The sequence below is a fragment of the Neofelis nebulosa genome, chromosome 7 (genome assembly GCF_028018385.1).
Source record: "Neofelis nebulosa isolate mNeoNeb1 chromosome 7, mNeoNeb1.pri, whole genome shotgun sequence".
Classification (NCBI taxonomy): Eukaryota; Metazoa; Chordata; class Mammalia; order Carnivora; family Felidae; genus Neofelis; species Neofelis nebulosa.
In genome coordinates, this window is record NC_080788.1 from 74,305,330 (window position 1) to 74,329,613 (window position 24,284).

Below are 24,284 nucleotides of genomic sequence, written 5' to 3' on the forward strand. Positions count from 1 at the left end.
ATTTTGCAAATTCAGAGCACCTGGCTGACTCAGTCAGTAGAGTGTGTGACTCTTGAAGTCAGGGTTGTGAATTTGAGCCCCACGTTGGGGTAGAGATTACTTTAAAATAAAATCTTTAAGGGCGGCTGGGTGGCTCAGTCAGCTAAGCATCTGACTTCAGCTCAGGTCATGATCTCGAGGGTTTTTTTCTGGGGGGGGGGGGGTTGTTGTTGTTTTGTTGGGGGTTTCTTTGTTTTTGTTTTATTTCTAGGTTCTTGACTTTAAGCCCCGCAATCAGCTGCTCACTGAGGTCAGTGCAGAGCCTGCTTTGGATCCTCTGTTCCCCTGTTTCTCTGCCCACACCCCACTCAATACATGTTCTACCTCTTTCTCAAACATAAATAAACATTTGTTAATAAATAAATAAATAAATAAATAAATAAATAAATAAATAAAATCTTTAAAATAATAATAATAATAATAATAATAATAATTTTGCAAACCGATGGTGTCCCCCAAGTGTGTGAGCTACTGAAAGAGAGGAATATTGCTGGTTCAACTATTTTATATAGTGATGGTGGTAGTCAGCTTGTCATCTTTCCTGTCAATCTTGACTGTTGACACGAAGGTTGTTTTTCCAGCCCCTGGCTTCTACTATTTGATTTGCCAACTGGGAACTATGTAACGGGATTCCAGTGCTGTCTACCTCAGCTGTCTATCTCAGAAACACCCAAAGGTATACAGAGCCAGGCTTGGGAAAGTGGCATTCAGTCACTATTGCAACTGTCAAACTATAAATCCACGGCCACGTTTTGATTCCATTTCCTGATCTCTGAAAACTACAAGCAATCTGTACGATTGCTTCCTGGACTGTCTTATCTACTTTACAGATGTATTATGAAAATCATGTGAAATCATTTATATAGAAGTGTTTTGATAGGTGAAAATGAAGTGTATGAATGCAAGATGGTAATAGTTCCTTACTGTCTTATTGCCCTTGCCTAGTATTTTGGGATCCATTTGTTGGCTTATAGTCAAGGGTCTTTTGTTCCCATCCTTTTTTTGGTTCAGCCCTAGCTATACCACTCTTATTGTTATTGAAACAGCTGCTTTTACTTCTTAAACCAGGATCCACCCTTCCCCTCTTTCAAAGCACAGCTCAGAGCCACCTCCTGTGGAAAAACTTCCCAGTCTTGCAGAAGGAAATGATAAACTTCCAGATAGGCCATTGCACCACTCCCTCAGTTTCCCCCAGTCAGCACGCATTAAGTGTCTAGCCTAGCACACGGTAATGGGCACTTTTGTAGGAACTTCACCATTTATAAAGCATCTGTACTTACTTCAGTGTTTTAAGATGTGATATATTAAGGGTTTTTTTTTTTTTAATTTTTTTAGTGTTTATTTATTTTTTTTTTCGTTTTTTTTTTTTTTAATTTATTTTTGGAACAGAGCGAGACAGAGCATGAACGGGGGAGGGGCAGAGAGAGGGAGACACAGAATCGGAAACAGGCTCCAGGCTCCGAGCCATCAGCCCGGAGCCCGACGCGGGGCTCGAACTCACGGACCGCGAGATCGTGACCTGGCTGAAGTCGGACGCTTAACCGACTGCGCCACCCAGGCGCCCCAGTGTTTATTTATTTTTGAGAGAGAGAGAGAGAGAGAGAGAGAGAGAGAGAGATTGAGAGAAGGAGTAAGAGCAGGGGAGGGGCAGAGAGAGAGAGAGGGAGACACAGAATCCAAAGCAGGCTCCAGGCTCTGAGCTGTCAGCCCAGAGCCGACGTGGGGCTCGAACTCATGAACCATGAGATCATGATTTGAGTCAAGTTGGACACTTAAGTTGTTTTTTTTTAAGGTTATTTAATTTTGGGAGGGGAGAGGGGGAGGGAGAGAGGGAATCCCAAGCAGGCTCTATGCCATCAGCATGGAGTCCAACTCAGGGCTCATACTCAGGAACCATGAGATCATGACCTGAGCCAAAACCAAGAGTCACACGCTCAACCCACTGAGCCACCCAGGTGCCCCTAAGCTTTTTATGAAAAAATTAAAGATAAATGAATTCCCCAAGACAAATAAATTATTCAAAAGAGGGAAGGAGCCACAGATCTGTGTTTTCTATGTACCAATACAGTAGTCCCACCTGATCCACAGGGGATACGTTCCAAGAACCCCAGTGGATACTTATAACCGTGGTAGTACCAAACCCTGTATATATTATGGGGTTTTTTTCCCATATAGACATACGTATGATAAAGTTTAATTTAAAATCAGGCACAGTAAGAGATCAATAACAATAAAAATCATAACAATATATTGTAATAAAAGTTATGTGAATGTGATCTCTCTCAAAATGTCTTATTGTACCATATTCATCTTTCTTTTGTAGATGATAAGATAAAGTGGGGTGAAATATGGGCACTGTAACTTAGCGTTAGGCTACTATTGACCTCACAATTTGTCAGGAGTATCTGCTTCCATAGGGCAACTGAATGTGGATAACTGAAACTGCAGAAAGTGAAACCATGGTCAAGGGGGTACTTCTGTACCTGCCTTGTTGCTGCAAGGATTATATTAGACAATATGTGGTGGTAGCCCTTGTAAAACTGAAATCGGATCTTAGCTCCAAGACCTATTCCCCAAGAAAGCCTTCAGCTTTCTCCAGATCAACTTCCCATCATAGCTGCAAATGGGTACTTGCCAACACTCATCTTGGAGAACTTCTGACTTCTGCTGCCTCCATTTTGACCTCAAACTTTTTTTTTTTTTTCATTTTTTAATGTTTATTCGTTTTTGAGAGGGAGAGAGACAGAGCAGGAGCAGGAAAGGAGCAGAGAAGGAAACACAGAATTCAAAGCAGGCTCCAGGCTCTGAGCTGTCACACAGAGCCCAACGTAGACCTCAAATCCACGAGCTGGGAGATCATGACCTAAACTGAAGGCGGATGCTTAACCGACTGAGCCACCCAGGCGCCCCTTTGGTTGGGTTCTTTCCAGCCAGTCTCTTGGCTCAGGTGGAAGACCCTGAGGGCATAGCAACCTCTGAGGAGAATGAAACAACACAGTCAAGCAATAAGCACTGTCACAAGACACAAAACACCACCCATGATTGACTCTAAGCAAAACACTGATAGATTTGACCTTCACTGCCCCCCTGCAGGTACTCGCCCACCTTTGCCCCTCAATTTTCCTTGTATAAACCTGGAAGTATTTTCAGCGCTTTCAGACACTTGACCTCTGTCTTCCTGGTGTTGGCCTCACTGAACTAAATCCCTTTCTGGTTTCACCACTGTCTGCCTTTGGATTTTTGTCAGTGGCAAGTGGCCAGAACCTGATCTGTTTGGGATCCCCAGAACCAGGTGCTCTTGCATCCCTGTGCACCTGCTACCATCTCAACGGTACTGTTATAGTAATGTGGGTGATCATCATTGTCTTCTCTCGCTAGACTGGGCACGCTATCAGAATAGTGATGACATCTGTTTTGCAGAATCCCCAGCACTTAGTACAATGCTTGCCACATAAGCTCTTCAATTGTGTTGAATAAATAAGGACGGAGACCCAAATTTTCCGATTCATTCTAGATTTGACACCTAGGCTGAGGAAAAACATGTTACAGTGATGCAGAAGACAGAATAAGGGAACTCCTCTAAGATAATGACATAAATTTCAAAGGACTAGACACCGCTGCGCAGAGATCGCTGGAGCAGCTCAGAACGATTCAGTCTAGGACACGACTTCCACTGAGGATGTAACCAGTACTGACGATCCATACGCAGACCAACCACTGTCGCCAAAATACTAGGGCCGCAGTTTTGTCCCGCTCTTCCGTACAATGGCCCAAGATGGCGGGGCCCGTGATTGAGAACCAGATTCAAGATGGCGGCTTCCGACTTCCCATGCGGCGTAGCGCGTGCACCGGGGTCACGCCCACTTCCGGCTCCGCGACTTCAGCATGGCTGCTTTAGGTACCCTGCTTTTGAGTAAGTGGGTGTGGAGTCGGTGGGCTCAGGGGCCCGCGGGGGCAGGGCTAGGACCCCTGAGTCGAGTGCACGGCGTCTCTCCCAACTCTGCCCTGTTTTCCCAGCAGGTGTCCGGAAGCTGCACAGTAGCGTGGCGGCTCGGGCGGGCAGTCAGTGGCGACTCCAGTGAGTTACTGGTTTAAGGGGGTCCTGGGGTGCCAGAAGGTGGGCTGAATCCTCACCGGAATGTTTTTCTCCACCCAGGCAGGGCCTGGCTGCTAACCCCTCTGGCTACGGGCCCCTTACGGAGCTCCCAGACTGGTCTTACGCGGGTGAGCGCTGATCTGACAGTTAACTGTCCCTAAGAGAGTTTCGCCGAGATGGAACGTCCCTGGACTGAGGGTGGGAGGGACAAGGGGGTTAAGGCGGGGATGTGTGTGAGTGAACATAGTATTGAACTTTATATTTGGAGTTGGGGAGAAGCAGCCTGAGTACTTTGTATTTTAAATTATGCCTATAGAAAGTGCAGCTAGACAGGATCTTGTGGGGTGAGAAGATAATTCTAACTTGGGGCGCCCCGGGGGAGGGAGTGACAAGATCTTTACGTTTCTCAGGGGCGACGATTTTTAAAAAGGTAGAAAGACCCACCATTCTGCGTGGTGAGTACATTGTTGAGAATTTGCTACCAGATGCAGGGAGAACTCTTTGAAAGGCTGCCTAAATGAACATCTCAGAAGAGAGGGGTAGAAGGGTGAAGACTGAGGATGGCGGGCTCCCTTCAGAAAAATTTCTTCCCTTGAAAAAAAAGGAAGGAAGGAAGGAAACGGAAAGAAAGAAGGAAAAAATAGATATTAAACCTAGAAGGGAGGGATGTTAGAAAAGTTGAAGCCATTCCCCATTCCCTATATGGGACTTCAGTTTACAGGTGGGAAAACTGAGGCCTCAGAGTTCCCGTGATCAAACAGCTAGGTAATAGCAAAGCTAGGACTAGAACTGAGCAGGAGCCAGGCACCGTTCAACAGCACAGAGACCTGAATACTGATACCCTATTGGATTCTATAGGAGTATGATCCTGAAGAGGATGGTGAAGGTTTTTCTGCTCGTTATTTACTGTAGGAAGCCTAGCACCTCCCAGAAGTAGTATGGAATATTGGAAAGACTCTGGAATTGAGTCTTAATTCAGGTTCTTTACTTGCTAACTTGTAGTCTTGGACATGTTACTTAATTGTATCTCTCAGTTTCCACAAAACTTTTGGGCAGACTTTTCACTGTTTGCTTCTTACTCTGTAGAAAGTAAGTGTCCTTTTTCTTCAGCTCCATTATTAACTACTTCAGGTCAGATATTGCATCTTTTCACCAAGTCAGCAGATATTTATAGAATTTTGATTATGTGGTTGTGTGCCTACCCTGCACTACAGTGAAATCTAGGGATGCAATCCATGAAAGTCTGGCTGGGAAAACGGCATGACATCTTTTAATTTTTTTTTTAACGTTTATTTATTTTTGAGACAGAGAGAGACAGAGCATGAATGGGGGAGGGCCAAAGGGAGGCAGACACAGAATCCGAAACAGGCTCCAGGCTCTGAGCTGTCAGCACAGAGCCCGACGCGGGGCTCGAACTCACGGGCCGTGAGATCATGACCTGAGCCGAAGTCGGCCGCCCAACCGACTGAGCCACCCAGGCGCCCCCGGCATGACATCTTTAAAAATTAATAATAGTTCAGTGCTCTACCCCTTTCCAAGAGGATCTGAAGTGCCACATAAGGCCAAAACAAAACACAACAACAAACAAACAAAAAAAGCAATAGTACAATAAATGTCCCAAGGCAAATAGATGAATAATAAATAACCAATATGCATTTCTTTCATAAAGAGATTTGACAGAGTTGAAAAGGTTAAAGAATGGTTTCTGGGATAGATAGGGATTGGGGGGGCGGGGGGGCTAAGGATGAGAACTGGGCTGAAAGGAAAGGAAAAGAAGGTATTTCATTATGGAGTGAGATGGGATTCAGCAAAGATTCATGGAGAGTGGAACGGTGATCAGATTGCTTGAGTGGGGGTTTCTAAAGCTAAAATGAGATTCAGCACTTCAAAGGACCTTGAATTCCAGGACAATGAGGGGTAAGTGAAATCGAGTAGGAGTGTGCCTCAGAGCTTATTCTTGGCATATCTTACCCTTGACACTGAGGTATGGGTTTTGGAGAACTAAGCCATCACAGGTGTGAAAGTGGAAGAAAGGAACTAGAGACTGGTTCTTCCCTTGTCCCTGTCACAGTGCCTTCACAAGGTGCTGTCAGCCATCTCTAATACTTGTCTTTTTTTCTGCAGATGGCCGCCCTGCGCCTCCAATGAAAGGCCAGCTTCGAAGAAAAGCCCAAAGGGAGAAGTTTGCAGTGAGTGGCTAGAGCCCAAGCCAGGGCAACCTGTGTGTACTTGGAGGGAAAAAACTTTACATTTTAATTTGTCTTGAGCTGTACTGACACATAAGCTAACTCGTACCCCCTATACCGAGGTTTTAACAGCTCAAGGTTTTTACAGTGCTTTGAGGAGGGGGGAATGGAGTGAGCACTCCGAGGGTGGGAACGAGTGGTAGACATTCTGCTACACATTCTCCTTCCTCCTACTTCCCAACCCAGGACCTGGTCCCCCTCCCCACTCAACAGTGTCATTTTCCAGCTGAAACTTTTGCCTTTGATCTGTGAGTGAAAGGATATATGTGCAGAGCCCAAGCCCCAGATGTTATCCACCCTGTTTTCCTGTCTGTTTCAGAGACGAGTTGTACTGCTGTCACAGGAAATGGATGCTGGCTTACAGGCATGGCAGCTCAGGCAGCAGAAGTTGCAGGAAGAAGAAAGGAAACAGAAAAACGCTCTTAAACCCAAAGGGGCTCTACTGCAGAACCCACTATCAAGTCAATAAAAAGCAATACTTGTCTCCCTTTCCCAGCCTCTCTCTGGCTTTCTTCTCTATCACCTACATGCCTCATCCCGGTCAGAAGAGAGCCTTCACGTTCCCCATCTGTCTTCCCGGCACAAGAGCTTGGACACCAGAAAGAACAGCCTGTAAGATCACTGCCTGGAAGAGTTGGCTTAGTGCCCTCATCACTGGCTCCGTTCCAGTTCAGTGGAACCTTGTTCTGGGATGCTTCCCTCCTTCACGAGCCATAGGACTGGCCCAACTATGAACAGTAGCTGCTCTGCGAACTGCTATGAAAAAGGGGCAGCAGTTTTCCTGGTGTTAGCTAGGCACTCAAGCCTTTGACAGCCCATACACAGCTCAGGCTGTGTGCAGTTACTCATTTAATAAATGTTTTGATGAAAAAGGCTTTCCGGCTGAGGTCCATTTCTTGGCAAGCAACTGGTGTCAGTTTTCCTAAGCTTCAGATACATGGCCCAAGAGGATACCCCCACTGGGAACACTGACATGGGAAGAACCAGACTTGGGTGTCGCATGTTCTGCTAAAGAGTTGGATTCTGAGGTTTCTTTGGTTCTGGCGAAGTTCCAGAGGTTGGTTAGAGAGAGGCCTGTACCTCCCAACCGCACTTTGTGTAGGGGAGCCCTGGAGGTAGGTGCTCAGCCCCCAAACAGTCACCATGGCATAGGTATCTAATACCCATCATATATCTCCCACAAGCCTGTTAGCTGTCCGGGACCCAGGGAAACCTGTCATTTAATTGATCACGGATTCTGGGGGAAAAGGACCTTTGCTCCAGTCACGATACAGAGCACTGGGCTTTTCTTCCATTATCCTGCCACAAACTTGTTCCTGGATCTCTAGAATTTCTGGAGCTTCCTACCTGACCTAATTTCTGTCCAGCCTCCTTTATTCCTTGCTTTCTTTCCCTCCCTTCTTCCCCCCACAACCTCCTTCCTCTCTCGCTGACCAATGCAATTCTGGGATCTTAGATTTCGCTGATGGTCGAGTTTTCTGTCTCCCACACTTTTCCTGCTTCTGTTGTGCTGCTTTTCCAGATCTAACTCAACCTCTTATCTGTCTCTCTCCCCCACTATCCGCTTCAGCGTGCCCTCCCCTTCTCCCGCATCCCTCCACATTTTGTTATCAGTTTAGTCAGTCCCTGAAGACTTTAGTCTTCAGGGAACTGCCTTTTTCCAGTGTAGAGGGGGAGCTAAACCCCAAAGTCCTTAATTCCCAATCTCTCTGGTCTAACAGTTTCCCTAAATTTGATTTGCCTTTCCCCACATTCCATGGCCTTGTACCTCTTTCCTCCCCAGCCTGCTCTAATTTAAGGAGCAGCCAGATTGCAAATGATGATAATTAAGGGAGTGCATTTGTCTTTCCATAAGAACCCCCAGACCCAATGTGGTTGTGCAATTTGTTGGTGGGTGGGTGGATTGTATTACCGTTGCATGTTTGCAGCAGGAGAGGGATGGAGGTGGTTGTCAAGATCCAGGGGCAAAAGTTTCAATTTGGTTGAGCCACAGGTCTCAGCGGACAAACCCCCAACCCAGGTGTGGTGGACATGGAAGACCTTCACCACTGTCATCCTAGACTCTGAACTCGTTTGCGCCAACCACTGGGCTTCCCAGTACTTCCCACTCTGAGGTGAGACAAATGCTGAATACCAGAGGACTCAAGCCACCCAAAATATGCTTAGGGGGAGAAAGTCTCCCACATCCCGTCCGCTGGGTCCCCCCCCCCCCCCCCCAGACCCCCGTCCTTAGCTGTGGCCTCAACCCCTGCAGATGGCAGCCTCCACCACAGAAAGGCAACTTAGGGTTTTTTTTTACCCGGCTCTTGGCTGTAATTGGATTCAGGCTGAAACAACCACGTCCGCACCGGGAAAGGAGGGCATTGGGGCGGGGGCGGAGAGGCTGTGGGAGAAGGGAGGGACCAGAGGAGAGAGTGAGAGAGGGCTCGCGGATCCAGTTCGCAGACTAAGCAGAAGAAAGATCAAAAAACAGAAAAGAGGGGACGAGCAAACAGGCGCTTTCAAGAGCAATCCCCTCATCTCCAAGCGGACAACGGCCTAGGAATCCAAACTCAGCGCCCACCGAAGACAAAGGCGCCCTAAGGGAGTGGCGGCACGACCCCAGGGCTTGGGCCCCACCGCGGAGCCCGCACGGCTGGCGGCCGGGACAGTCGCGGACCATGTCTCCTGCCCCACGGCCCGCCGGCGGTCTGCTACTCCCCCTGCTCACGCTCGCCACCGCGCTCGCCTCCCTCAGTTCGGCCCAAAGCAGCTTCAGCCCCGAAGTAAGTGAGCTCCTCCAGTCCTGCCGGGAGTCGCGCCTGCCGGGAGTCGCGCCCGCCGGGGAGGCGAGCCAGGGGTCTCCCAGGTCTCCCCCGCTCGGAGAGCAGGGCGCCGGAGGTCTCTGGCCCTCCGACCCGCAGGAACCCCCCTCCCTTCCTTTCCCTGCTCATCTCCAAACTTCCAAGTCGATCCGACTTCTGCTTCCCCCCAACCAACCCCCGACCCGCCGCCAACTTTCTTCCCCAGCCCTTTCCTGGGAAGAGCTTTACAGCGGGGCCCACCCCAACCCTCCCGGTTCTGCCGGGCTGTGAGTTCAGCTCCGGAACCAGGAGGGAGCCTGGTAAATACTTGAACTCGGCTCAGACCCAGCGCTGCCCTGGTTCCTTGTCATGTGCGCGAGATCGTTGTTTCTTCAACTTTCCAACCCTCCAGCGCTCTCCCGCCCGCGCCCGCCGGCGCTGGGGCTGCCAGGGAGGCTCGAGTGGACGGCGCCGCGGCTCCGGGCCCCCCACGCTGAGCGCCTCCCGGGCGGTCCCGGCCCTCCGTGGATGCAGGCGCCGCCAGTTGGGGTCAGGGCTGGACGGCCTGGCGGCCCCGGCCCCCGACCCACCCCGCCTCCCTGAGCGGACCCCTCTGTGTCCCCGGCCCGGAGCCCTGGCGTCGAGGGTCGCGGAGCTGGCCTGGAGCTGGAAACCTGGCCGCGTTTCCGTACACACAAAGCTCTCCTTGTGAGCCAGGGGCTCGGCCGGCCGAGCAGCCGCCTCCTGCCTCTACCCCCACTCACACCACCCGCCTCCAGCGACGCCTTTAGGCTCTTTTTGTTGCTTTTGTTAATTGCTTTTCTGTGTTAATTGCAGGGAGACTGAGGGCAACGCACCGGGGAGTAGGGTGAGAGGGCCAGGCCCAGGGCACCCCGCAGGGTCTCTACCGCCTCCGGCGACCCCTCCCCCCCCCCTCTTTCCCAGACTCTGGCCCACCGGCCCGGGAGGAAGCCGCGTGGGAGTTGTCTGGGGAGGTTTTTCCTCTTTCTTTCTCTCTCTCTCTCTCTTATTTTGGGGTGAAGGTGGGAGACGAATTTGATCAGCTTCTTATTTTGGGCCATCCCAACCCACTCAGCCCGGCAGGGCCTGGGTGCGGTCGGGAGGGGCCGGGAAGGGCCCCAGAAGGGGGAGGGGATCTCGACTTGGCTTCCTCCCTCCTGGTCCTGGCCCTGGACCCACCCCCGGAGGAAACATATCCAGAAAGAACACACTCTCTCTGTCCCGAAGGGATCCGAGGCTAAAAAGAAAAGCGTGGCCCTGGGGAGGGGGTGGCCAAGGAGAGTGCGAATCTGCTGTGGGGCCCAGCCTGACACCGTCCTGCTGGAAGAGGCATCCTCTCTCCAGGCCTGGAGTCTTAATCGGAGGTCTGCAAGGAGAGCCCCTAACAAAAGGAGTCTGGACATCTAGGGGCTGTCCCCTGCCAACTTTGCCTGCCCTGCCTTCCCTCCCCTGCCCCACTAGGCTCCCCTAGGGGAGGGGCAGCAGCCCTGGCTCTGTTTTAAGTGGGTCATGGGCAGTCCCAGTGCCAGAACCACCATTTGCTTCTGGGCCACGGAGGGAGGAACAGGCCCAGAGGCTCTGATCCAGGGCCTGCTGGAGAGCCAGAGTTCCCCTCATCCACCCACCCACCTACCCACCTTCTGCAGGACTCCTAGGCCAGAGGTGGGAGGGGTTCTGTAGAGTTTTCCCCTAGGGGAATACTCAGACCACTCAGTTTTCGAGACAAAGCAGCCAACTGAGTTTTTTGACCTAACGTAGTTGCTCCCTCTCCAGGCCAATCTAGAGGGTGAGCTCGGGTGGCGAGGCCTCAGCCAGCCGGGTCCCTCCCACCAGGCCTCCAGAGTCCTGCACCAGCTCCAGGACAGCCCTCTCCTCCTCGTGGCCTGTCTGGCACTTGGCCCTTCCCCCACCCAGCCGCAGACACAAGAGTCCTCTCTTCTGTGGTTCCAACCTCACCTCCTAGTCTTCTCTGTGGTTCTTGCTTTGCTCAGAGCCTAGGCCTGGGAGGAGAGGGATGGGGGCACTTCCTTTCCAGGCTTTGCAGCTCTCTTTGACTCCAGGGAAGTCCCTTTCTTGCCTAAGTCTCCATTTTTCTCTCTTGCGCATGGGGGGGGGGGGGGACTTTGTGGGTGTGAATATTTAGACCTGCCTACTTTCTTGAAAGACTCACAGGGGAGAGGGATTGATCCCACCGCTCCTAGATGTGGATTCTCTCCACCTCTGTGCCACCCTCTATTCTGTCATTCTGCCCTAGCAGAATTCCCCTCAGCTTTGCTCCCTGAGGGTTGAGGGGGCCTGACTTCAGTCCTCCTGACTGCCAGCTCCAGGAGTAGGCCACTCCCAAGCTTCTCCAAAGCTGAAGTAGTGGCTCCCCCACCCGGGGTCATAAGCCTGGGGTGTGTGTACCCTACAGGTGAGGCCAAGGGCAAAGGGAGTTTCCTGCATACTTGGGCACAGGCCATTGCAACCTCCCACGGGCACTAGCTGTGGCATCAGCCAGCGCAGGTCAGGGCAAGCAAGCCTACAGCTTGTGGGGAGAGTAGCCGGGTTCTGGAGCACCCTGCTCTGCTCCCCTGTGGTAGAGCAGAGGTTAAACTTTGCTCCCTCCTCTACCCCTGAGGAGGGGCTCTCAGAGCCGGGTGGTGCTAAGGTTATTCAGGCCAGGCCTGTTGGCTGGGGAAAGGCTGGGTTGTTTACATCTTGGGCCCTAACTCCCATCAGCCTTGGGGGATCACTTCCCAGAATCCTGTTGCAATTCTTGCCCCTGCGGGCACATGTCTCCAGTCAGCTGCTCCTGAATCACCCCCAGCCCCAATGCAGGAGCACTGCTCCACTTCCCAGGCCGGGCCCAGAGGTGAAGGGCCACATGAAGATCCATCCTGACAACCTGGGATAAGGGATGTGGTGCCCAACAGCAGCCTCCACCCCTCTGCACTCCCAGATTCCATCCCAGGCAACGTGCAGGCCCCCTCTGGACTCCTTAAGAAGGCAAAGCTGGAACTGGGACCAGAGTAGTATCTCCCCTAGAGAATCCCAGCATTTTCATATTCCATATACACCTTGGCTCATTTTACTTTTCAGGCTTTAGGAAAATACTCCATTGTTCTTACAATAAAGGCTGACCCCCCCCCCCCGCCCCCCGCCGTCAGCAGGGCTTTGTAGTTTGCATACCTTTCAGTCAAACACCAAAAACCTAACTTTATTTTAAGGCAGCATGCCAGCCTTTATATTATGAACAATTCACAACATACCTTAAGTAAAATACAGTCACCAAGTCTCTACCACCTCCCCCATCTCCCACTGCCCCTACTGAGAACCTTAAATAAGGGCCTTTAGGTCCCATGCCCTAGGTCAGATGCTCGGATGGGAACAGTGGCAGGATCCTGGCTCAGTGGCTGGATCACACCCCCAACACCTCCAAACGTCCCGGCTTCCCCCTCTCAGCAGCCAGCCTCAGCCCTAGCTCCTTTTCTGCTCACCTTTCCAAAAAGATCTCAGTTGTGAGGGTCCTGGAAGCATGGCATCTCTGTCCCAAGAGGGTCTCATGCCAGGACCAAAATAGAGCCCCCTCAGCCTCCCCACCTCCACCCATCAGGGGCACAACCCATCAGGTAGGACATGCTATATTTACAAGAACACTGACACGGAGGAGGAAAGTGCTGGAGGAATCTCAGCTCTGAGAAGACGAGCCATCTGGGTTCCCATTCTCAAGAGAGTTCACAGCCAAAGTCCAGAGCTGTGGCTCCCTACCCTGTTTGAGCCCACAGCCCCAAGAAGGCAAGTCCTACTGGGGCCTGGGCCAGAGTTCAGGTCCAGCCTGGGAATTCCTCCAGCCCCACTGCCAGAGCCAGGCTGGGAGCTCGTTGCCCTTTCCTCCTAAGCCAAGGGTGCATGCCAGACACCGTGAGGGGGTAGAGTCTCCCCTTGGGCCAAGTGGGGATGCTCTAAGCCACGTTTCTTTCCCTACAGGCCTGGCTGCAGCAGTATGGCTACCTGCCCCCGGGGGATCTGCGAACACACACACAGCGCTCACCCCAGTCCCTCTCAGCTGCTATCGCTGCCATGCAGAGGTTCTACGGTCTGCGAGTGACGGGCAAGGCTGATGCAGACACCATGAAGTAAGTGCTAGGCCCCGGCAGGAATTCTGCCCAGCACCCACAGAGCACAGAGAGGTTGCTACCTGACTCCTGCCCCCTACCTCAACCCCGCACGCTGACCCTGAGTAACATATGCCTACATGTGCTCCTTCTCTCCCCTGGTCTCTGGCCCTTGCATCCCTTCTCCTCCCCCATGCCCTACAGTCCCCCCCCATCCCCACCCGACCCTGCCTCCGCCCACCCTATACTCCCACTTTTTTTTTTTTTTTAGACCTCTCTTATCCACCCTGACCTCATAACCTTGGCCCTTTCCCACACTGACCCTGAGGCCAGACACTCCCCCACTCTGAAGACCTTTCTCTTTCATACACTATCCTGACTGCAATCTCACACCCCAGGGCCATGAGGCGCCCCCGCTGTGGTGTTCCCGATAAGTTTGGAGCGGAGATCAAGGCCAATGTTCGAAGGAAACGCTATGCCATCCAGGGCCTCAAATGGCAGCATAATGAGATCACTTTTTGGTGAGTCCAACAGGCAAGTTGCCTTTCTCCCATCAGGGTTGCCCTTCCTGTCAAATGTACTTACAGACTGTGAGGACTCCTGTCCTACTCACCTCTGTTCCTGTGAAGCGTCCTCGGGAGTGGGGAGGAAAGGGGCTTTAATCCTGGAGAAAGGTGCAGCCTGGGGGGTGGGGGTACATCCCAGGGCCAGAAAACCAAAGCCTGTGGGTCCCTTGAGCCCTCAGTTCTTGGGGCTGAAGCATCGTGAGGCAGCATGAAGAGCCAGGTCAGCAGAGGTGGCTGGGCGGTTCAGGCAAACCTGGGAAAGTGCAAGGAGGGAGAATTTTATCCTTTGTTATCCTAACACACTCCCATCCTCTCCCTGTGCGGCTGGACCTCAGCATCCAGAATTACACCCCCAAGGTGGGAGAGCATGCCACATTCGAGGCCATTCGCAAGGCATTCCGCGTGTGGGAGAGTGCCACACCACTCCGTTTTCGAGAGGTACCCTATGCCTATATCCGAGAGGGCCATGAGAAGCAGGCCGACATCATGATCTTCTTCGCTGAGGGCTTCCATGGTGACAGCACACCTTTCGATGGCGAAGGTGGCTTCCTGGCACATGCTTATTTCCCAGGCCCCAACATTGGAGGGGACACCCACTTTGACTCTGCCGAGCCCTGGACTGTCAGGAATGAGGATCTGAATGGTGAGCGAGGTAGCCCTGGGACTCATTTATTCTGGGGAGAGTCAGTGATTGTTTTCATGGGGGGTCTCCCGCCTCCTCCCAAAACCTCAAACCCCACAGTCTCTGGGCTACAAACATCTCCTAGTCTGACTTCCAGTGAAAGCAGGGATCTTATTTTGAGCTATTTACATCTGGTCCCTTCTCTCACCCAATCATTGACTTCCCAGTCAAAGACTTCCCACTTTTCTAGGCAAATGGCACCTCCAACTCCTGGGAGAAACTGGGGCCCAGATAGGACCTCAGCTCCCCTTAATACACATCTTCCTGGTATTGGTATCTGGCCCCAGAGCACTCTCTCACCTCCAACCAGAACAGATCGCTGACTGGCTTGGTGGCTTTTTGGGTGGAAAACATAACAGGCCCAGCCTCAGGTATCAAAATGAAGCCTCTGGTGGGAAAGCAGAGAGTCTGAGGGAAGGGGCCCAGGCTGCCCTCATAATCATCCCCATCCCTCCAGGGAATGACATCTTTCTGGTGGCTGTGCACGAACTGGGCCACGCCCTGGGCCTTGAACATTCCAACGATCCCTCGGCCATCATGGCACCCTTTTACCAGTGGATGGACACAGAGAACTTCGTGCTGCCCGATGACGACCGCCGGGGCATCCAGCAACTGTATGGTGAGTAATGTATGCCTACATGTGCTCCTTCTCCCTCCCGTTTAAATTGTTTTCAGTGTCTATTTAGTTTTGAGAAAGAGAGACAGAGCATGAGCGGGGGAGGGACAGAGAGAGAGGGAGACACAGAATCTGAAGCAGGCTCCAGGCTCCAAGCTGTCAGCACAGAGCCCAACACGGGGCTCAAACTCACAAACCACGAGATCATGACCTGAGCAAAGTCAGCTGCTTAACCTACTGAGCCACCCAGGCACCCCTATTTCTTCTATATATTTTATTCCTCTCTCACCTTTGATCCCACCTTTTCTGTCCTGCCCCAGCTGATTGCTTCAGCCTCCTCTAAAGGTCCACCCACACCTTTGCAATGGTATCGTCTGCCCATATATCTGTTCTTTCCTCTCCCCTGTCACAAAGTCTAAAGTGCCTTTCATGTTCTCTACACCAGGAAGTGAGTCAGGGTTTCCCACCAAGATGCCCCCTCAACCCAGGACTACCTCCAGGCCCTCTGTCCCTGACAAGCCTAAAAACCCCACCTATGGGCCCAACATCTGTGACGGGAACTTTGACACCGTGGCCGTGCTCCGAGGGGAGATGTTTGTCTTCAAGGTGAGAGGAAGAAGTGGTCTGGTTTGGGAGGCAAGGGGGCTCTTTGCCCAGCAGGCTGGGTGGAAACAGCAGCAGGAAGGCTAAGAACTAGAGCTGAGGCAGTGGGAAGCTTTGGGGACTGAGCCAGAGGACTAGCTACAAGACATAACGCCCTGTCCCCACCTTGACGCCTTCCAGGAGCGCTGGTTCTGGAGGGTGAGGAATAATCAGGTGATGGATGGATACCCCATGCCCATCGGCCAGTTCTGGCGGGGCCTGCCTGCATCCATTAACACTGCCTATGAGAGGAAGGATGGCAAGTTTGTCTTCTTCAAAGGTAACCAGGCATTCTACCTTAGTGCTCTGGGTGTGGGGAGAGTCTCCCTGAAAGAGTGGATTCCACTCGACTTCTCCACAGCCGCAAGAGCCCAAGTGGAACCCTGATCGTGCTCTTCTCTCTCCTCCCCAGGAGACAAGCACTGGGTGTTTGACGAAGCTTCCCTGGAACCTGGCTACCCCAAGCACATCAAGGAGCTGGGCCGAGGACTGCCTACTGACAAAATTGATGCTGCTCTCTTCTGGATGCCCAATGGAAAGACCTACTTCTTCCGGGGAAACAAGTGAGACCCCATCCTCTTGACCCAAGGCCTCTCTCCTCAGATACCACCACCAGATTCTCTCAGTCCTACAGGAGGACCCACTTTACCCCTGGGATGTTTCCCTGGAGACGTTGCTGGCTGAGCCTCTGCTATTGCCTAGCAACAGACAGCCTCCATTAGGTGCTGAGTGAGTGGGAAGTGACCGGGTCACCATTTCAGACCTGGTCATTTGGCGCCTCCTGCCCCCAGCGCCGTGCCTCCACCCGAGCTGCCAGGCACTATCATTAAAGGCTACTGGTGGCTCCTTGCAGCCTGGGACCTCCCATCCACCCCCACCTTCCGCCACTTTCGGCCACAGGCCCTCATTACTCAAAACCCCTGTCCTGCACCCTGTCCATAGCCACCCTTTGCTCGCTGGTGAATTCAGTCCTGGGCCCTGCTACCCTCCAAGGACATGCCCAGGGCCCGACCGCTTCCCCTCCTCTCCTCTCCTCCAGGTACTACCGTTTCAACGAAGAGCTCAGGGCAGTGGACAGCGAGTACCCCAAAAACATCAAGGTCTGGGAAGGAATCCCTGAGTCTCCCAGAGGGTCATTCATGGGCAGCGATGAAGGTGAGCAGCAAGCGGGGGAGGGTGTCTGTGGGGGGGGGGGGGGTATGAAGACAGGGGGTTAAGGAAGAATAGGAGGAAAGATGGACAGTATCACGTAGAAAGCAGTGATGATGAGAACAGCAGAACCCTTGCTGTGTGCCAGGCTCTGAGCAAAGTGCTTTGTGCACATCGGATACCTAATCACCACCATGCTGCCAGCCTGCCACTAGAATTACCCCCTTTTACAGCTGAGGAACCCGATGTTCAGAAAGGGTTGGGGATTAGCTCAACCGGGCCACTCCACTCACAGATTTTCCTTCTGTTCTTCTCTCTGTGGGTCTTCTGGATGCTGCCCCCATCCCTTGTTCTCCTTGCCACCTTCTTGCTGACCCCTGCAGTCTTCACTTACTTCTACAAGGGGAACAAATACTGGAAATTCAACAACCAGAAGCTGAAGGTAGAGCCAGGCTACCCCAAGTCAGCCCTGAGGGACTGGATGGGCTGCCCCTCATCGGGGGGCCGGCCAGATGAAGGAACTGAGGAGGAGACAGAGGTGATCATCATCGAGGTGGACGAAGAGGGTGGCGGGGCAGTGAGCGCGGCCGCCGTGGTGCTGCCCGTGCTGCTGCTGCTCTTGGTGCTGGCTGTGGGCCTCGCCGTCTTCTTCTTCAGACGCCATGGGACCCCTAAACGACTGCTCTATTGCCAGCGTTCCCTGCTGGACAAGGTCTGACCCCCACTGCCGCCCGCCCACTCCTACCACGAGGACTTTGCCCCTGAAGGCCAGTGGCAGCAGGTGGTGGTGGGTGGGCTGCTCCCACCTGTCCCGAGCCCCCTCCCTACCCTGCCCCCCACTTCCCTTCTTTTCTGTCCCACGGTTGCCTCTCTCAACCTCAACCCTGGCGTTGCTTCTTCCCTAGATGGGTCCCCTGGGGGCTGATCAGGGGCCGCCCCTTCCAGCCCCTGGCCCCCCCCCCCCCCAGGGGGCCTCTGTAGCTTGGTGTGTGTCCAGCCCCATCTGAATGTCTTGGCTCTGCACTTGAAGGCAGAACCCTCGGACCTCGCTGGCAAAGGTCAAATGGGGTCATCTGCTCCTTTTCCATCCCCTGATGTACCTTCAACCTCTGAACTCTGACCTCATGAGGCTCTGGGCATTCCAGCCCCACGAGCCCCCAGGCGCAGCCCTTTGGCAGCTTCCTACCACTCTTTCTGGCTAAAAGGAATATAATTTTGCTGTGGGGGGAGATCCTGAGAGAGTAGGAGTGGGTGGGGGCTGCACAGCTACCCTAAGACCTTGGGAGGAAAGCTCAGAGTCAGTCCTCTCTGCAAAGATCTGCCTCTGCTGCGCCTGGCCCCAAGAACTTCCCCAGAAGGAGCCTGAGCCATTAAGGGGCTGTAGAAACCCTTGACGGCCCTACCTCCACAAATGTTAGCTTCAGCCGGGGATGTCAAGGTTAGAGGAGCTGAGACCAGGGGGTGCAGCTACCGGGGTGGTGTGGGGCCAAGGACAGAGACTGTCTGGAGCCCTGGGGGTCAGCCTGAAGGCCACAGAGAAAGAATCTTGCTCAAATGCAGGCAGCTGGGGTAGGGACCAAGGAACAGAGCAGTCAGAGGGGACAAGACAGGACCAAAAGGCTAACAGGGAGGTGCAGTGGGAGTGGATGGCCAGGGGCCGGGCAGGCCAGGCCAGCAGGGACACGGCAAGGTGGACTGTGGTACCCAGGGAAGGGCATGTTTTATTGGAGCTCTCAGGAAGGGCCTGAGAGAGGCACACCTACTCACACCTCCTCCACTTTGGTGCCCTTCCTCCAACCAGAGTACATGTATGGGAAGGGTGGGGAGCCCAGAGAAAGCAGCAGAGACAACACACAACCAGGGACTGGCGACTTGGGACCTTAATGATGGCGGCCACCTAGTTAGGGAGGTGACTGACCAGGGGCTGGCAACGCTCAGCCAGCAGCCTCAGCTGGCCTCAGTCAGACGGCAGGTGCCTGGGTGAGTCTCAGTCAGGTTAGCCCCTCACTTCTTGATGCCCCTGCCCCTCAGCCCATCCTGCCGGTGTCCTGCCTCCTCTCCCCCACCCAGTCCACACATTTGAAGTCTCCTTTGGCCACTACAGGTGGTCATGGTACCGGGGACTTGGGAGAGTAAGACTCTGTGGGGGCAGTGAGAGGAGAGGGACATCAGGGGTGGGAGGTTATGGGGGGTGGGGGGAGCATGGGATGAACGGTGCTGGCAGTTCGGCTAAATTTGTCTTGTTTGGGTTTTTTGTTTTGTTTAATGTATATTTTTATTATAATTATTATATATGAATTCCCTTCAAATCGTTCCTTTTTGTTAACAAGGGGCATGGGAAGGGTGGGGGTGGGGGGGCAGAGGCATCCGACCCCAGGAACCTGCAGGGCGGGGCTGGGTCAGTGCCCTCTAAGGACATTTTTGACCTTGTTCAACCTTTCCACAAAGAATAAATGGTGTTTCACATTCTTTGTGTGGCTGCGTTCTCTCAGAAAGAGAAATGAATGGAAAAGGCACTCGTAACTGGTGTTTTCTGTGAGGTGGGGTTTTAAAATTTTTCATAAAGGACTATGTTTATTCTTGGTGGACAACACGGACTCAGGGCCGTAGCTGGGAAGTAGGACATACTCCACCGGGGCAGAGAAGTGGTCCACAGAGCCCAGCTGCTCTCTCCCAACCTAGCCAAGAGGTTACTTTAGAGGCCCAGAGCTGCAAAGGGCAAGAGGAAGTGGTCAAGCAGAGGCCACTAGGAAAATCTTCCTAAATTGCATTACCCTGTCACGTGATCTGGCCGCAGACCCTCCATTTCCCCAGACCTGTCTTTTTGCTGCTAGGGACTCCCAGGATCTTTGACATTCGGCCTCAGGCAGGCCCTTTACCCCAGCCCTCAGCATCTAAGCCTCTTCTAGGCCTGGGGCTCTGCCTCAGGAGCAGAAGGAACAGAGAGGCAACCCATGGCCTACTAGGAGCAGCGTATCTCTGGCAAAACAGGAGTTTCACCCCACTTGCCCAGAAGAGGCAGGATGGTCAGGTTGGAAGGGAAGAATAACAAGGCTTTGTTTCTTCGAAACTGCTGCCCCAGACTAGGTTCCCAGGCTGTCCACCCACCCTTCCCTTCCTCCGAAACCAGCCTGGAGGGAGGAATAGCTCAGTTGCTGAGTCAGCTCAGCTGAAGGGGAGCAGCCCTCTTTCTTCCTCCCCTTCCCTTTCTGCCTTAGCCCGGCCCTCCCCGGGCTCCAGCCCAGGCCCCCTCCACAGCCTTCCTCCAAGAGCACTGGCCCCACCTAGACCAGCGGTTCCATCCAGCTGCTCTTCAGGGCTGGTTGGTGTGATTGCTTTGGCAGAAGGGGTACCCCACCTCTCTGCCAGCCAGGAACCCTGACCCTATGACTGGCCTCCTACACCTCTCCTGCCAACAGCTGTCTGGCACGGCCTGTGTGTCTCAGCGGATTTGGACACCACCACCCTGCCACCCTCACAGGAGGGGATGGGGGCCCTGAGAAGCTGGCACGAGAAAGTCAGGGGTTCTCTGGGGGGTGGGGGGCCTGTGCATGTCGCAAGGAGCTCAAGGATGAGCTCATGGCCCCTTCGTGTTTTTGTGGCCCACATCTGGAGGCAATTACAGATGTTATCCAGTGGGAGTTCTGCAAAACACAGCTGGAGCCAGTAGAGGAGCCTGGGGAGGGGGGACTGCCAGAGGGAAGAGGAGGGGGAGCCTAGGGCTGCCACGGCTGGAGTGCGGTTTCCCCATCACGAGGAAATTGTTTGGCCCTGATTCTGGAATCACAAGATGCTCTCTGAAGCCAAGGGGGAGAGATGGGAACGGAGGACCAGAGACAAAGGGGGAAGAGGTGGAAGAGGCTTCATAAGCAGGGAGAATTGTGGGGTGGAGGCCGGCAAGGTCCCGTGCTTCTGACGTGCCCCGGGCCTGAGGGATCCAGCCCATGAGGCCACCCAGAGACCCCGGGAGGGGCCTTGCTGATCACACAGGGTCAGGCAGGGTGAAGGGAGAGCAGAGGGCCCTGTGGCTCCTGAGAGACCTGACAACACTGCTTTCACTGGCCCTACCCCGCTTTGTCCGTTGGGCCTGACCCAGTTTCTAAGGTTCCAAGTTCCTTTATTCGAAAGCAGCACATGTGAGCTAGAGCAGCCAGGCAAGAGCCAAGGGGAATCTGTGAGGAGGTTTGGGCAGAACCCAGGGAAGCGGCCTCAGAGGAGACTGGACCGGGGGCAAGCGCTGAGGAGAGACAGCGCTCTGCCCACCACTGCACCCCACACGTTTGAGGGGGGAGCCACAGACTCCCTTCTCCAGGGCTCCCACCACCAGCTGGGCCCACACCTCCAAGGCTGCCAGCCAGGCACTGGGTCACTGACATGAGAAGGGGAAGACCGAAGAGGAGCTGGGCCTTCTAGGGGAGAGAGGACTGAGTAGAGTGATGCCCCACACACAACCCTGGGTCAGCTCTGCTGGACCTTCACTGTCCCTCCCCTGGGGCCCCTTCTCCCCCTTCTGACAGACTTCCCCATCCTCTTTCCCCTCTGGACTCCTACTTCCCTTTCCAGCTAAAGGGAGGTGGTAAAACACCAATATTGCTGAGGTCCTCATAACACCCAATGACACAGGCACTAATGTTGCCCCCATTTTATGGGTTTGGAAACTGAGGCCCGGAGAAGACTTCCTCAAGGTCACAGCTCATTAGTCCAAAGTTAAAACCCAGGTCTTTCTGATTCTTTTTTTTTTTTTTTTTTTTTCTGTACAGGTAGATTCTGACCATTCTCTGGGTGTCCCTTCCAGGGTGGACCCCATGTGGCTGGGTGTCTGTGTGGTAGTGTGTGTTCTAGAGATCTGACAGCATGTGTGTGCGTGCCTATTCTTCTGGATGGCAGCATTGGCATGGGGAATAGGGCTCTTCCTCAGGAATCCACTTTGCCTGTAACCACCTCCCTCTTGGGGGACAGAAACAGGTACTCTGAGGGAAGGAAGGAAGAAGCAGGAAGGACTCAGAAGCCAGAGGGACTGAGCGGGATGCATGGCAGCAGCTAGGGGAGGGATGGTGGTGGTGAGCGGCCATGGCAAGGGCTCCGGGAGGACAGTTCCCATTCCCCGAGTCCCCAGGGAAACCCCAGTCAAGGCTGCTCCATTGTCCTGCAGTCCCTGTACCCCTTTCTTACCCACCCCCCAAATCTGAATTCACCTCCTTTAGGAGACCAATTCCTGTACACCTAAACTGGGGGTTTCTGCTTCACTCCCTCAGACAGTTTTGGGAGACCAGAGAGACCCAGAGGCAGCCTTCAAGGGGGCTGGGCAATGGGGGCCTGGAAAGGAGGCAGGCCTGACTGGCCAGAAGCCACCTTCCAAATGAGCTCACACACATACTTTCCACCCTGGCCCACGGCCGAAGGCTGAGTGCCTTCCAGGCCAGCCTTCCCCAGCCAGACCCAGCCCCCTCTGTCCTCCTCTGTCCCTCACCAGTTGTGGACCCAGGGGCTCTACAGCAGGATCGGGCACCTGAGGGTAGAGCTGTCACCACAACCCAAGGGAGCAACTTCCACTGCCTCTATGCCAAAGCAGCTCCCCCCTTTCCCAAGAGTGCCTTATTTCTCCAATGTGCCCTTTGTGGCTTAGAGGAGGAGGAGGCCAGCTTCCTGCCCCCCAAAGACCCACACCTGGATGGGGAGGGGCAGTAGAGGGTACAGAAGAGGTGTCTACACTGCAGTGAATTGGCGGAAGGACTTCCTTTGAGTGCCTGAAGTAGCTCATTGACTCAGGGACCAGACCAGGTCTGGGAGCTGCCTCACCATTGGGTCACATCCTGCTCACACACTTCACTTCCCGATAGGGCCACTTCCCCGATTTAGGGCAGGATAGGCTCTGGGTGGGGCAAGGCCAGGATGACCACAAAGGAGGGGAAAAGACTGATGCCTCCGAAGGCCTAGCGGATTCACACACACGCGACAAGCTCCAGCTCATTTTGATCCAGCCTGTGGTCAAAGACGTCACCCTTTGCTCAGCTTCCAGAGACATGTAGCACCAGGCCAGGGAGCAAAACCAATTCCCAAAAATGCTCTCCTTGGCCACTCAGTGTCTGGCTCTGTGCTAGGAGCGTGGCCGCCTGACCGTATATCCTGGATCCAATAATATCTTCCCAAAGTTCTGTGAGTTAGTATATTCAGACATGGCAGACAGTTCATCCCACTTTGGATTCCAAAAATATGGCCACTCCAAGTAGATCACACAGCCTGCCGTCGCCCTCCAAGACACTGATGGGATAGTTCGGTCAGGGAATGACTATGATTCATAATAATACCGACCCCATCACAGCCACCTGACAAACATGTTCGGTCCTCACTTCCTTACAAAGGAGTAGGAGGGTGCTAGGCACCCAGGACCCCCTAATAAAAGTTTGTTGGCTTAAATTGCCAACGAAAGTTGTGCCTATACACAAGTAAATGGCTCTAGCTGTGAATCTGTAAGCACTCTAGACACATCTATACAAGTATTATGTTACACAACTTACAAAGTCATTGAGCTGTAGGTTTGTTTGTTTTGTAGGTTTAAGTTTACTACATTTTATGAACTTTACCATATATTTCTCCTCATTCTTTGGAAAGTTAAAAAAAAAAAAAAAAAGAAAAATACATCAAGGTAATGGATTCATAACTCCAAAACAATTACTTTGTCTCTACGGATTCCTCATGAGTCCCTCACAGCCTGACTTCAATCTGGGGGTGGTCAGTATTGGGCTGGGTTAACCCAGCTCTTCTGGAAATACAATTCTTTTTTTTTTTCTTTTAATTTTATTTATTTAAGTAATCCCTACACCCAACATGAGGCTTGAATTCAAGACCCTAAGATCCAGAGTTGCATGCTTTTCCGACTGAGCCACCAGGAGCCCCTGGAAACACCAATTCCTGGGACTGTATCCTCAGTCTGGCCTGCATCGGGACCCTGACCTGAAGGGTCCACACAAAGTCTCTCTTCCCTACCGCTCTCTATTATCCATGCCAATTGTGCCCCAAAGTCTCTACCGGCCTGTGCTCCAGAGCCCACTACTACTTGCCTGCACAAAACTGCTTATAAATTCTGAGTGGAGGAAAGCTGGACAAGGGGCCCAGAAAAACACCCATCCCATTCTCCGGTTGGCCACACCCCCTCCACTGCAGAGACCTGCCAGGTAGGGTTTGTGGGGCGATAGCGCCCCCTTGTGCTGGGTGTTGGCACTGCAAACCACGCCTGAGACACGCGGGGGCCTAGCTACCATCCCCCAGCCACACACCCCCGACAAGGGCCAAGGATGCTGCCAGCCCGTTCCTTCCCCCTTTCCACTTTCCATGTTTCCACCCAGG

General features: G+C 53.2%; 2 protein-coding genes and 1 long non-coding RNA gene across 11 annotated transcripts in view; 2 read left to right on the forward strand and 1 right to left on the reverse strand.

Annotated features, from left to right (window-relative positions):
* Positions 1 to 24,284, reverse strand: part of LOC131516944 (uncharacterized) — a 37,710-nt gene that overhangs the window by 4,339 nt on the left and 9,087 nt on the right. The window contains exon 2 of one of the 2 annotated variants that reach the window (XR_009264299.1): positions 13,896 to 14,101. This is a non-coding gene — a long non-coding RNA (uncharacterized LOC131516944). Of the gene's footprint in view, positions 1 to 13,895; positions 14,186 to 24,284 lie in introns of those variants that run through there. The other variant, XR_009264298.1, reaches the window with a different exon arrangement.
* On the forward strand, positions 2,902 to 7,256 carry MRPL52 (mitochondrial ribosomal protein L52). Of its 8 annotated transcripts, none has more exons than XM_058738504.1 (5): positions 3,555 to 3,952; positions 4,060 to 4,117; positions 4,196 to 4,263; positions 6,260 to 6,331; positions 6,701 to 6,807. In XM_058738504.1, the coding sequence occupies exons 1-5, from the start codon at positions 3,925 to 3,927 to the stop codon at positions 6,805 to 6,807; spliced, it is 333 nt and encodes a 110-aa protein (XP_058594487.1). In that variant the 5' UTR covers positions 3,555 to 3,924. The 8 variants fall into 8 exon arrangements, with proteins under 8 accessions (XP_058594488.1, XP_058594487.1, XP_058594480.1 ...); XM_058738497.1 differs by having other exon boundaries at positions 3,841 to 3,952; positions 4,057 to 4,117; positions 6,260 to 6,324; positions 6,701 to 7,256; XM_058738498.1 differs by having other exon boundaries at positions 3,886 to 3,952; positions 6,260 to 6,324; positions 6,701 to 7,256.
* MMP14 (matrix metallopeptidase 14) lies at positions 8,760 to 19,406 on the forward strand. Its single transcript, XM_058738488.1, has 10 exons — positions 8,760 to 9,146; positions 13,155 to 13,303; positions 13,681 to 13,803; positions 14,184 to 14,491; positions 14,988 to 15,149; positions 15,592 to 15,752; positions 15,930 to 16,068; positions 16,201 to 16,351; positions 16,828 to 16,943; positions 17,321 to 19,406. The coding sequence occupies exons 1-10, from the start codon at positions 9,042 to 9,044 to the stop codon at positions 17,653 to 17,655; spliced, it is 1,749 nt and encodes a 582-aa protein (XP_058594471.1). The 5' UTR covers positions 8,760 to 9,041; the 3' UTR covers positions 17,656 to 19,406.